This window comes from Oryctolagus cuniculus, chromosome 10 (genome assembly GCF_964237555.1).
Source record: "Oryctolagus cuniculus chromosome 10, mOryCun1.1, whole genome shotgun sequence".
NCBI classification, from domain to species: domain Eukaryota; kingdom Metazoa; phylum Chordata; class Mammalia; order Lagomorpha; family Leporidae; genus Oryctolagus; species Oryctolagus cuniculus.
The window spans coordinates 123,575,145-123,588,565 of record NC_091441.1 but is presented as its reverse complement, the minus strand read 5'-3'; the positions used below and the strand labels follow the sequence as shown (position 1 = coordinate 123,588,565).

Below are 13,421 nucleotides of genomic sequence, written 5' to 3'. Positions count from 1 at the left end.
GGCAGCCGGCCGTGTGGAAGAGCAGGTGGTGAGCTTTAGTGGGGGCCTCACAGCGTCTTGACTACATTGTCTGTTTCATGGTGCTGAAGGAAGGGTGCAATGCTACACACGGTTTGAGGCAGAGTGATCAGTGTAAACAAATTGTCCCTGAAACCTTGCAGTCAGCCAGGCACGGGCATCTGGGACCCTTGATGCTGCAGTACACGCAGCAGGTTTCTTCTGCAGAGAAACTCACTCTAAACCTGCTTCTCTCTGTTTCCCAAGATATCGAAGACTTTGAAGCCAAGGCCAGAAGCGCCGTGTCCGTGCGAGAAGGCCAGGGCGTGGTGCTCCTGTGCGGCCGGCCGCCCCACGTCGGAGGTAGGCCGGGGTCGGGCAGCACTGTGGGCTTGCTCGGGGGTGGCACGGAGCCCAGGCCTGTGCTCCTTCTAGATCATTGAGGAACACTAAGACTGTCAGGCCCGCTCATTGTCGGGCTCCCTGGAGACGCGCACTCCGGCCTCCGTCTGGCCTCAGGAGTACAGAGGGAGCCGGGTGTGCACAGCACAGGAACCTGTGTTGTGCTGGCTGGCAGGCGGCCTGCTCCGGCCTCTGCCCCAGAGAAGTCGGCACTGCTCCAGGCACCAGCTTCGTGCCAGGGATCCAGGACACCGTGGGTGCTCGTCCCCTCGGGGCTCCACATTTCTCAGGTTGCAGGAGATTGGGTAAACTGGGTCATGATTCCCGACAGTCGGTGAACTGGAGGAGGTATTCACTCTGTGGTTTCCTTTGGTGCCTGCAGAATCGCATGGCACTGCTGTTCACACCGTGATAATAGAGCGGGCACACACAGCGGAGATCAGAGCGGGGCCTGGATCACACTCTGAACCCTCGCAGCAAGAGCAGTGCAGTGCGGTGAGGACCCCCGGGCAGTGCAGCCAGCTTTCACATCCAGCCCTTAGGTCTTTCCCACCACTGCCCGTGACCTAGTGGATGTCCACTCTGCAAGAGGAAAATTTTCAAAACAGATGGGCCAGGTGTTTTCAAATAAAGTGCAGGCAACTTTTTTTTGTAATATTAAGCCAAATTTTATTTTTTAAAAAAGATTTATTTTATTTATTTGAGAGGCAGAGTTACAGAGAGAGGGAGGGAGAGATACATAGAGATCGTCCATCTGCTGGTTCACTTCCCAGATGGCAGCCACAGCCAGGACTGGGGCAGGCTGAAGCCAGCACCTAGGAGCCTCATCTGCATCTCCCATATGGAGGCAGGGGCCCAAGGGCTTGGGACATCTTCTGCTGCTTTCCCAGGAGCATTAGCAGGGAGCTGCACTGGAACTGGAGCAGCTGGGAGTTGAACCAGCGTCCGTATGGGATTCTGGCATTGTAGGCGATAGCTTGAACCATTACGCCACAATGTCAGCCCTCATATAGCATTTTTAAGCCTTTAAAAACCTGAGAATACACATACACATGTGTGTGTGTGTGTATGTGTATTTGAAAAGCAGTGACAGAGAGGGAGAGGGAGAGGGAGAGAGAGAGAGAGATTCTCTCTGCTGGTTCACTCCCCGAATGTCTGCAGCTGTTGAGGCTGGGTCAGGCTGAAGCCAGAAGCAAGGAGCTCCGTCCAGGTCTCCCACTGGGTGACAGGGCCCCAGCAGCTTAAGCAGTCACCTGCTACCTCCCAGGGCGCACAGTAACCGGAGGCTGGGATTCGATGTGAATGTGGGTGTCCCAAGTGCCAACCCCCACAAGATATTTCTTATAATTATTTTCACTTTTATGCAACATTGTAAAATACCAATTCAGAAGAAAAGGAAGCAGATGGAAGCTAGCCCCATGGTACGCGTGGCGGCTCTCCCTGAAATGGGAGGGAGAGGGCAATGCTGTCAGTGCGTCTTCAGGGGCGTGCCCAAGTTGCTCAGGCTTTCAGCTGGCACTCGTCGTCTACCCATAGAGAAGATTATTTTCCAGGACCATCATCAAGGATAAGCTATGCAGAATCATCTGTGCCACCTGTGACTCTTGTGCCCTGACACTGTTCGAGGAGTCTTGACTCGTTCGGCGCTTGCTTTCAACTTTGTTTACTCTGATCGAGGATGGCAGGAACATAACACTTTGGTACCGTGAGTCAGATACACATATCGAAGAGCCTCCCCCACCGCCGCCTCAGCTGTGCACAGCAAGAATGTGTCCTCGGATGCATGCCACGGAGTGAAGTCCCAGACCAGCCACACCTCCATCAGTGGAGACCTTGGAACTGCACCGCTGGTCCCTTGTGTGGGAGGAGTGGTGTCCTCAAGTGATGTCCTAGGAAGCAGCCCCATGGCCCTGGCGTACCTGTCAGTGTTGGTGACACCCGGTGTCTCAAGGAGCATTACCCATGGCCCTGGGGGTACTTGTAGTGTTGGAGACATCCGGTGTCTCAAGGAGCATTACCCATGGTACTGGGAGCACTTGTCAGCATTGGAGACACCTGGTGTTAGAGGAGCATTACCCATGGTACTGGGGGTACTTGTAGTGTTGGAGACACCTGGTGTTAGAAGGAGCATTACTCATGGCCCTGGGGGTACTTGTAGCATTGGAGACATCCGGTGTTAGAAGGAGCATTACCCATGGTACTGGGGGCACTTGTCAGCATTGGAGACACCTGGTGTTAGAAGGAGCATTACCCATGGTACTGGGGGCACTTGTCAGCGTAGGAGACACCTGGTGTTAGAAGGAGCATTACACTCAGTGTCTCAAGGAGCATTACCCATTATCCCAGGGTACCTGTCAGTGTTGGTGACACCCAGTGTTGGAACATTACTCATGGCCCTGAGGGTACCTGTCAGTGTCGATGACACTCAGTGTCTCAAGGAGCATTACCCATTGTCCCAGGGTACCTGTCAGTGTTGGTGACACTCAATGTCACAAGGAGCATTACCCATGGTCCTGGGGGTATTTTTCAGTGTTGATGACAGCCAGTGTTGGAACATTACCCATGGTCCTGGGGGTACTTGTCAGTGTATGGATCATTTGTTTGTCATAAGGTGTGTTACCCATGACTCTGGGTGCATTGCGTGACATTCAGTGTCACCTGAGTGATCTCCTGAGGTCAGGAGTGCTGGAACAACGTTCTTTGTTCTTTATTGCTGTCCTAGATCAGAACTGAGGAGGGTATTGACCGACATTCATGGGTCCAATTAACCACCTAGAGATTGATTAGTCAGAGGAAAACATACCATTAGTAATAGCAGCTATCAATGATTGAATTATCACTGTGGCACTGTGAAAAGCGCTTCCCTTTTGTTTCTTATACTTGTCTACTGAGAAAGTCTGGTTTGAAGAGATGAACTTGGAATTCATCTTACATAAGAACACTTCAAAAGCTGTGTGGTACATGGGGTGAAATGCAGGCGTTCCTGGATCCCTTGTGGAGCGAACGTGCACTCACACGGGGTGGGTCGTCACAGTGGTGGGTCGCAGGTCTCGGGTGGGTCGTGACCCTGCTCTGAGTTCTGTGGGGAACGCGGTGTTTGGGTTTTCGTTAGGTTTGCCGCTGCAGTAGCATAACCAGGACTTAGCACCGGTGTTTAGCCCTGAAGCACTGGACCAGGTTTGCAGTGAAGTGCCCATTCTGGAATATTCCAAAGGGCATCTGTCCACTGACTCTCAGCACTGCACTCCAAATTCTTTATCCTGCTCGTTTGTTTTCTGCCTCGAGAAATTTGCTGCCCACCCTGCCGGGCCCATCCTGTGGCACCAAAAGCAGGTGTCCACGCCCATCACCACGCCCCCCTCCCGGAGGCCGCGTCCCACATGGTGGGTAGAATCGCGGGTGTCCCGTGTGTCCGTGCTGGAGCCGCGGCAGGGCGACAGTCAGGGCTGTCAGTGACCTGGCTGCATCTGCTCAGGGACGGAGTCCGCCGCACGCTCACGCTCGCTGCAGCTTTGCTGTCTGACCCAGCAAGAGCGTCAGGGTGCAGGTGAGTGCTGTCGGCGTGACCCACAGGGGACCACCTGGGGGACCCTCACCCTGAGGGCCCGCGTGGCTGCTCGGCCATCGCAGGAGCCCTGTCACAGGCACTCACGGCTCATGAGCCACGTAGCAGGTGGAGAAAACACTAAAGAATTCAAGGGTTTCAGCCTGAGCTGCGCGTGACTTACACAGCAGTTCTGAAAAGCCAAGTGGGGGGGTCATAAACTTCTGGTTTGGGGGGCATTAGTGTTCTTCCTCCCATTAAACAGTACAGAAATGGAGCAGCAGCAGCCATTGGCGATGGGGACAGAGCGGGACAGCCCCATGTAGCTGGGAGAGGGGAGGGCGGGGAGGGGGGTGTCCAGGAGAGCCTGAGCAGATGGACAGAGGGTGGGCAGTGTGGAAGGCTGTGCAGCCTTGCCTTTGAGTGTGAGGCGCTGAGACCGCCAGGGGGCTTGGGGACAAGCAGGGGAGGCAGGGGGACCACAGACAGGAAGGGGGTCGCTGACAGAGGACCAGGGGCTGGTGCACAGGAGCATGTAGGGGCCTCGGAGAGAGCAACAGTCTGACGTCAGAAAGACCCAGAACCAAGCCAGTGGCAGTGTTTGGGGGAATGAAGCTCACAGATCCAGGACCCACTGTGCATGCTGGGCACGTCAGCAATGCCCAGTTAACCCCACAACGCAGTGTTTCTCATGGGATTGTCCCAGTGTCTGGCTAGAGTCTTCCAGTGGGTTCTAAATAGTCCCCTACCGAAGAAAGACACACCAGGGTAGGGAAGGGCTGGAAAGTGTTAGCAGCTAAGATAAAAATGAATTCACCAAGGGAGAGGTGAAAATCACAGCTTCAGGGCCTGGATTACAGGTTGAAGAATACAAAGGTTTCGCAGGCACCCGTGGCAACCTGTAATTTCCGTTACGCGGAGGGGCTGTGTTCGATTTCAGAAAGCAGAACCTTATTACTCTCGCCAGATGGGAGGGAATGGGGACCCCTGCGCAGACACGTGGCCCGGGAACTTGCTCTTCCTCTGTATTTCACAAAAGCTGACACTGCGGGGAGGCAGCGAGGACAGGGCCCTCGGAACTCCCTTTTCCCTCTTGACGGTGAGGAGCGCCCTGTCGACTGTCCTCAGTCGGAAGCCTCGTGAGCAACTGTTGGGGAAGAAGTGACAGGCTGGGACGTGAGGCAGCAGAGGGCACCAGGGCGGGAGCTGAGAGCAGGGGCAGGGGAGGCCGGAAGGAACGAGGGGTGAGGGTGAGAGGCAGCTGTGCACCTGTGGTCTGGGGTCCAGGGAGGTGAGGCCGGGGTCAGAAGTTTCACAGGGCCTCAGCCGACCCTCTACCTGCCCACTGCGCTGCAAACCCAAGTCTCTGTCTCTGTGTCCAGCCTCCCACTGAGGTCACCCGCACTCTGCCGGCATCAGCTGGCATCTGAGGCTCAGGGTGGTGAGGGTCAAAGCCGTTAGGGGCCCAGCTGCCTCAGGCCCTGCTCCTGCCCCCTGGGTGTGGGCACAGAGAGGTTCCCTAGCGCCCGCTGCACGGGGCACCCTGCTGTGCGTGACAGCAGCTGTACCCTTCTCCGAAATCCTTGTCTCTGGGTCACAATGGCCTTTTCCCGCGTTTCCTGTCGATGTAGCCCCAGGCCTTGGCTGCACTTTGTCGTCTGCCTCCCCAAGTCTCCAGGGAGGGTGTGGAGGCTCGAGGGCACAGGAGCAAATCCCCTTAGAGATTCCCTCACCTGGGGGTGGGAACTGGGGCCGGGCGAAGCCGAGTCCTGAGCCCGTGGGTTCCAGTAGTGACCGGCGACCCTCTCCCTCGCCTGGCCTGCAGCCTGCCCTCGACCTCCTGATTCCTCCGGTGTCTCTGGATGAGTCACAGAAATCCCCGGTTCTGGTGACGGGAACAGGAAGGGGAGAGCGAATGCCCGATCTACAGTGCTTTTCCCAGAACGCTACAACTTGGGTTTTTGTGTACTTGGCCTGATTTTTTATTTCAGAATTTATTTCAGATTATTTTTTAATTCACAAAACTAAAGCTGTGAGTACTGATACGAGGAGTTCCCATCTCGTAGGCCCACCACATTTGGCGTTCGCACACTTCAGGCCCAAGTGGCACTTTTCCTGCGATTGTTCCTCGTCGTGTCCTCGCCTCGTGTCGTCTTCGTTCTTGGGAGAGACAGTAGAGTTTGTGCACTGCATTTCTGTTGCTGGCATCATTTATGGATCGTAGGGAGTGGATCCTTTGTTCCTCCGGGGGTTAACAGCCTTTCTCTTGGGAGACACGCTCTTCCTTCCGTTGTTTTCCTTCCTTTATAGAATCTGCCGCCCTCTGTGTACTGTGCACACTCTGTATTACACATCAGATTATATATTATACACAGTATTCTTTATGTATATCCCTGCCCCCCACTGCCTTGGCAGAAGGGAGAAAGCATGGCGCCACCCCCCCTTCCGCCTCCCTGAGAGTTCTGTTGGATCTGATTGAGGTTCGGAGCGGCTGCTGGTCTGCATCCCGGCCTCACGCTTCTGAGAATTGTTCGTTTTTGAGACAGAAACGGAGACTGACACAGATGTCCCACCCCGGGGCCACTCCCCACATGCCTGAGGCAACTCCGGCTGGAGAGGAGTGAGTGGGGTGCTGTGCCCCCAGCTGGGGAGACTAAGAACAAGCCGGACGGGAGTGTTCTGTCTCCCTGGCGTCTTGCTTCTGTGCAGTGTTAACATAAGTGCAGAGGACAGACACGAGCTGAGGCCTCGGCTGCACACCCTGCTCTCCTGTGAGCTGTGTGTGGATGCCCAGGCAGAGACCTTTCCGCCTAATGACCAGGCCTCAGCGGGGTCCCAGCCCCACTTACTTGGGGTCCCCTTTGAACCAGCTGTGTTCCTGCCCTTTGTAGACCTGGTTCCATGCCCTCTGCTCTCCACAGTCAGCCTCATCTCCTCGACCTCACATGGAACCGCACGTGCAGAGCCATAATGCATGAGAACATTGTCTGGTGCGGAGATTTCTGGACAAAAATCTTTTCAAAAATGACACTGTGATTTCTGTGAGGACCTGGACAGTTGTAACCCCTGGCCGCCGGGGCAGCTCCTGTAGGTCCCACAGCTCACTGCTGGCCACTTCCCCAGGAGAGAAGAAAACGCACCCACGGCCTCAGACGAGACTCGGGCTTCGCCTGGCGTGGAAGACCCAGGCAGACGCCGGGCACGTGTCCAAGGACGTGGTGACGTCATCACAGGACGGAAGCGACTCAGCGAAAAGGAAGAGTGCTGAGGCTCCGAAGGGCAGCTAGAGAAAATCTCAGACAAGCCGTGAGACATCCGTGCCGTCGGGCTCCGTCTTCCTGGCACCAGTGGCTGTGAAGGACTCTCAGGACGGCGTCGGGTGTCTGAGGAGCAGGGGAGGGGCTGGAGGGGCACGGGGCGGAGCCCTGAGTCCTGCTCCTCTCAGTCTGCTCGCGCAGCTCAGCTCAGTACAGCCCTGGGGGCGGCTCTGGCCCGTGGCCATCTGTTGTGTGGGCAGCTGTCTTCACCCAGCTGGTTTCAACATGGGGTTCCTTTTTCTGCAAAGCCTGTCTTGGTCACAGCACCCTCTGGGCTCCCTGCCTCTGTCCCATTCTACGTCGTGGTGATGCACACCAGTGGCACTGGCAGTGGCAGGCAGGGCCTTGGTGTGGTTTGGGTTTCTGCACACCACGTCCCCCGGTTGCCCCAGAAGAGGCGCTCAAGAGTTCTGGAACGTTCAGTGAGTGAACCCAAGGTCTGTGGTATGATCCTTGAACTTGAACAAGTACCCTCAGTGTGTTGGATCCTTCTGAACGCACAGCAGGAAGCTCAGCTTCAGAACAAGCTGCTTGGGGGTCCGGGTCCACGAGACTTCATGTACGGGGCTTTCAAGGCAGTCCTGAGAGAGGGAACACAGTTACACGTTTGTTTTTGTGTGAGAAGCGTTGAACTGCCTGTATCATGTTTTGTAACCCGCACGTTCCATGAACTTGCTGAAGCGCCCTTTTGTGTCTAACGGCTCTACCTAACGAACTCGCGCACTCACACCCTTGACGTCCCATCCTCACCCCCTTCATCCCCAGAGAAGGCAGCGAGGGTGGGGTGGGGGGTTACCACCCACCCGGGGTGCACAGGAATGCAAGTGAGCGCTGGGGTTGTGCCAGGTAATCTTCATAACCTGGCCACGAGGGTCCTGGTTCTATTCCAGTTATAGAGCAGCAGGACACAGAAATCACAGATGCGGGTGAATGCAGCCAGGAAAGCAGAATGTGTTCTGTTTTCCAGATTTGTCTTACGCATGGGCGTTCAACGACAGCCTCCTGAGTGTGCACGAGGACAGGAGGCGGTTCATATCCCAGCAGACGGGAAACCTGTACATCGCCAAGGTGCAGCCGTCGGATGTCGGCAACTACACCTGCTTCGTCACCAACAGGGAGGCCAGGAGGAGCGTGCGAGGCCCACCCAGCCCCTTAGTGCAGCGAGCCGATGGTAAGAGCTTGCGTTGTCTCGGCCTGTGCGTGTGGCTGTGAAAGCCGGGGGTGCAGAGCTGTCCGCTCCCTCTTGCTGCGGGAGCCACGGCACCCGGGAGTGTAGGCGACGCTCACAGACAAGAGGGCAGCCACACACTGGCAGAGGGGCGGGCAGCAGCCTGCGGTCCACCCACCTGCTCGGGGTGTCCTGGAGCCTCCTCTTTCCTTTGTTCAAGGACATGCTGTGAAGGTGACTTGGGGAGGGGCTGGCTGTGTGTGTGACGCGTGGGTGCCGCCCGGTCTACTTCACCTTCCGGAGCATACGCTGCAACCTGTCCACGGTCTCCTTTCTTCCACACACTGATTCTTACGGTGTCCTTTTACGATTTACCTGGCTGGCACAGTGGGGGAAAGTTCCTGTCGAGGGAAAGCAAAGCAAACCAGCAGCGCCAGGTTCACACTGATTGTATTCCTGTGAAGGAACACACCCAGCCTGGCCTCTGACGGAGCTGGTAGGAGACTGGGACGGCCAGGAGGATCATTTAAACAGTCACAGTGGGCACACCAGGTGCGTTGTGAGATCAGACTTGGGACTTGAACTGCAACACCACATGGGATTTCCTGCTGTCTGAGGGTGTAAGCAGAGCAGGGCCGTAGCACTGACGATGGCTGGAGCTGTGGACCCCACCCCAGAGGGAGTCTGGTGACAGCCCGTCACGGTCACTGTCCCCCCAACACACACACATCACAGGGCTGTGTTCCTCAGTGACCCTCTCCCCTCACTCACCTACTCACCTCTGTTCCAGGCTGCGTAGACTGCCCATTCTTCCATCGTTCATCGTCCCTGCCCGATCTCTCTTTCTGCCCTACTTAATCCCTCCCTCCTCCCATCCCCTCTGCTCCCTTCAGCACATTTATGTCAACACAGGCTGGCAGCGTTGTACAGAAAGTAAACAAAGCCAACCTCTTCTGCAAGTCAGCGTGCAGGAGATGTCAGATGTCAGGGAAATGAAACACCACCCAGGGCAGGGCCTCTGCCGATTCCTGAAGGACGTAGCTCCCTCCACGGCAGTCCCAGGCCTCCTGGAGCACTCCAGGGCCTGGCTCTGTCCCATCTGCGGGGCGCTGGCCCCCAGCACTCTGTTCACTGTAAGCCTGCAGGCAATTGGTCTGGAAACCAGTGGTGACCAAATGCTGCTAAGACCTCCGGCTGTGGTTGGCTGAATTTGGGAGGCTGCCACCCCTCTCTGGGAGGAGGTGTGTGCTGCAGGCAGACCTCTGTCCTATCTACTGCAAATGTTAAAATTGTGAAATAGAAATTTCTGTTGGTGTACAGCCAACAAAATCGGCAGCAAAATCCCAGTGCTCCCCCACGTGCATGGCTGATGGCTGTGAGCCCTCTGCCTGTTTCGCTGTGGAAATACTGACTTCTGGATTAAGTGGGGCTGCCCCAGACGTGCCATGGGTGCCTGGGAAGCTCCCTCACTCCCAGGATGCCCCTCCCCGGGCTCCTGTCATGGGAGCAAGGCCAGGGTCCCCGGGACAAAAGTGTTTTTGGAAATTCAGAAGCATGTGTTCTGTCCTTAATTGGAAAAGTGCGTTCTCGTTACGAGCAAATGGCCAGGTGTGGGGTGATGAAGCGTTTACGTCACAGAAAACCTCTCTTCTCCAGAAATGCTGCTAGCTCTTTTGATATTTAACAGGTGTGATGGGGGAATATGAGCCAAAGATTGAAGTGCGTTTTCCCGACACTGTCCCAGCCGCAAAGGATTCGTCTGTAAAACTGGAATGCTTTGCCCTTGGAAAGTAAGGTGGTTTCTGGTTTTGTTTTTTTGTTTCTGGTTCCTTTAATTTTTTTAAACCTTTTTGTTATTCCAACATCGGTCTAAAGTAAATCACAGTAGATTTCAAATGCTGGCCAGCAGTGCAGCCTTCCGATTGGAATCTCAATAAGCGCGTCTGATGCTTCCAAAATGATCAGCTGCATTTTCCCTTACGTGTGCTGATTTTCCTGTGGTGTGAGCTGCTGAGACCCACGTAGGGAGTGCAGAGGGCGGAGCACGGGGGCCTGGTGAGCCGTGGGCCAGCCAGGAGGCCTCCCACACACCCTTCCCTGCACTCACGCCCATCCTGCACGCGGGCCTGGGCTGTCTCTCCTCTCAATGGTCAGCAGACCCTCAGTGCTCAGCTCCAAGATAAGCCTGGTAACAATCCAGGGTCGCTGGGCCTCAGGGGAACCGGGCCCTGCGGCCTGGCTGTGGGGCGTGGTGTGTGGCTCTGGGAGACGCCTCTCGGGCACGGGGCTGGGTTCTGTGTCTCGTGTGAGTATGGAGGATGTCTCTGTGCCTGTTGGTGATGTTCAGGTTTCATGTTTGTGCCCATGAAGGTCGGGAGGCAGCAGGGGAGAAGAGCAGACAGACTGGAGCCGGCCATGGTGGCGCCGGTGTGCATGCGGGTAACTGGGACGTCGCTGGTTCCGGTGCTGGCTCTGGTTGGGTTTAATTTCTCCATCTCTTGCGTACTCCCAGGCCAGCCTCACCGCTTGTCAGTGCAGTGCGTTCCACGCCGCGGGACGGGACTGTCCACACGACACGCAGTGGCAAGAGCAGCCACTACCCCTGGGCTAGAGGGCCGTCTTTCAGCCCCAGGTGTGGCCCTCACAGCCAGAAACACTGATCTAGTGACTTCTTTTCCAAACCCTGGGAAGCAGCTTAGAGATCTGTGTTTCTCAGCGAGAGAGGCTCAGGCCTTCCAATACCTCTGGGTGCTCAGCCTTTGAGTTCTTTCCTGGGGATGAATTTTGTGTATCTTTGAATCAGATGTCTCAGGTCATTCATTTTGGAAACAGGGTTTTATTTTCATGCAGTGCTGGTCTCATGGTATTTGTCCAGTAGATAATAACTTGCTGATTAAATGATTCTTAAGGAGCTGACAGTTGGGGACTGGCATTGTGGCCTAGCAGATAAAGTGACCATATGCGATGCCCGCATCCCGTATGAACACTGGCTTGTGTCCTGGCTGCTCCACTTGCAATCCAGCTCCCTTCAAGTGGCCTGGGGAAAAATGATAGCCCAAGTGTTTGGGCCTCTGCCACCTACATGGGAGACCCGGATGAAGCTCCTGGCTCTGCGCTTCAGCATGGCCCAGCCCTGGCCATTACAGCCATCTGGGGAGTGAGCCAGTGGGTGGCAGGTCGGTTTCTCCCCCCGCCCCCCAATCTCTGTAATTCTGACTTACAAACAAATAAATCTTTTTTTCTTTTTTAAAGAAAGGAACTTAAAGAAAGGTTTTTAAGTCAGTTTTTATTTGTTTGCTTGCCTCCTAGGACATGGTGCACTTTCACTGTTTATAAGCCTCCCTAGAAATTAAAGTTGACAGAATGTCAGATGTTTGCCAGCAAAATACTTGGAGAATCAGATGAGTCCTTTAAAAAGAAAATTCATTTAAAGCATCGTCTGAAAGGATTTTCCACAGCTAGTCCATCATAGTTGGTGCATTACTCGGGGGTGCTCTGACATAGGCGTGACTCTGAAAGTATTGGGGCCCCCTCCAGCGTCTAATGCAGACAGCGTCATGCATGCAGCATGTGATTCAAGCTGACGACACGCGTGTCTGCTCAGACACCTGCGGGGTACGCTGTGTTCTCTTTCATTAGATGGGAGAACCTGAGGCTCTGCATGGCTCCGTCACCTGTTCAGCTTCCTGCTTCTGTTAAGAGGAGGTAGAAGGATTCGAGTGTAGGCCCACTTGATTTTAAATTCTGAATTTAGGAACTTTGGAGTAAATGGTAAGATAACTGCTTTTGAAATCACCGGAGGCAGATTCAGTTCCTGATTTCTCCGGAGCTGTGTGGTTGCTGGGAAACATGAATTTCCATGTTCACAACCTGCAGGCGTCAGCAGGGCACCTACGCACCTGTGCTGTGAATGCAGAGCCCTGTAGCCCTGGGCTGGGGTTCAGGCCCTGAGTGGGGACTGACTGATTCTGAACCAGACGGGAAGTTCCCTCTGAGTTCCAGGGTGATCAGACTAGGGCAACTCTGATTCTCCCGCGTGTCTGACCTCTGAGTTCCAGGGTGATCAGACCAGGGCAACTCTGATTCTCCCACGTGTCTGACCTCTGAGTTCCAGGGTGATCAGACCAGGGCAACTCTGATTCTCCCCACATGTCTGACCTCTGAGTTCCAGGGTGATCAGACTAGGGCAACTCTGATTCTCCCGCTTGTCTGACCTCTGAGTTCCAGGGTGATCAGACCAGGGCAACTCTGATTCTCCCACGTGTCTGACCTCTGAGTTCCAGGGTGATCAGACTAGGGCAACTCTGATTCTCCCACGTGTCTGACCTCTGAGTTCCAGGGTGATCAGACTAGGGCAACTCTGATTCTCCCCACTGCCCACCCCTCCTCCGTTGCCTGAGTGATGACCACCTTGCGGGGCGGGCGGAGGTGAGTCTGGGTGAAAGGTGAGCAAAGGCGAGAGCAGGTGGCCGCCGTCGTGGCTCTGCTCGGCGTTGGTCTCTGTGACCTCGTGTATTTGCACTTTCTGCAGACCCATGGGAGAGGTGAGTGCTGGCTGCGACACTCTGCCGTATTCATATCCATGCTCTCTCTCTGTCTCCACACACACACACACGCAGATGGATGACAAGTCGTAACTTAGCCAGTACTTTGGGGAATATATTTATTCCCCTCAGAATGTTGTTAAACATCCACACCCCCCGTGCTGCCTGACTTGCTGGGAAATTGCGTAATTGGGAGAGAGAAGGGAGGAAGAAAACAGAGCCAGCAGACTCGGACCCTGCCCTTGAGAGGTGCCCTTTGACTTCCCCGTTTTGACCCACAGTGAGCACAAAGAGTGTTCTGGAAGGATGTGGAGGAGTGGGTTGGCCTCCCAGGGAAGACCAGTGGAGCCCTGGGGTATGTGAGGAACAGGAGTGACTTGGGAAGAAGTGAGAAGGGGGGAGTGGTGAGGACTCCTGGGACAAGGAAAGTGCTGCCCTAACGTGGACGG

General features: G+C 55.2%; 1 protein-coding gene across 17 annotated transcripts in view; it reads left to right on the top strand.

Moving 5' to 3' along the window:
• The window catches only part of CNTN6 (contactin 6), a 470,116-nt gene that overhangs the window by 386,029 nt on the left and 70,666 nt on the right, over window positions 1-13,421 (top strand). For 14 of the 17 annotated variants that reach the window (XR_011379688.1, XM_051831862.2, XM_051831866.2 and 11 more), the window contains 3 exons: window positions 265-360; window positions 8,228-8,431; window positions 10,116-10,218. Coding sequence is in view for 16 of the 17 variants with exons in the window: in XM_051831862.2 (XP_051687822.2) it covers window positions 265-360; window positions 8,228-8,431; window positions 10,116-10,218 (403 nt within the window). In the remaining variant the exon portion in view is untranslated. The remainder of the gene's footprint in view (window positions 1-264; window positions 361-8,227; window positions 8,432-10,115; window positions 10,219-13,421) is intronic. The other 3 variants (XM_070051245.1, XM_070051246.1, XM_017350190.3) reach the window with 1 other exon arrangement.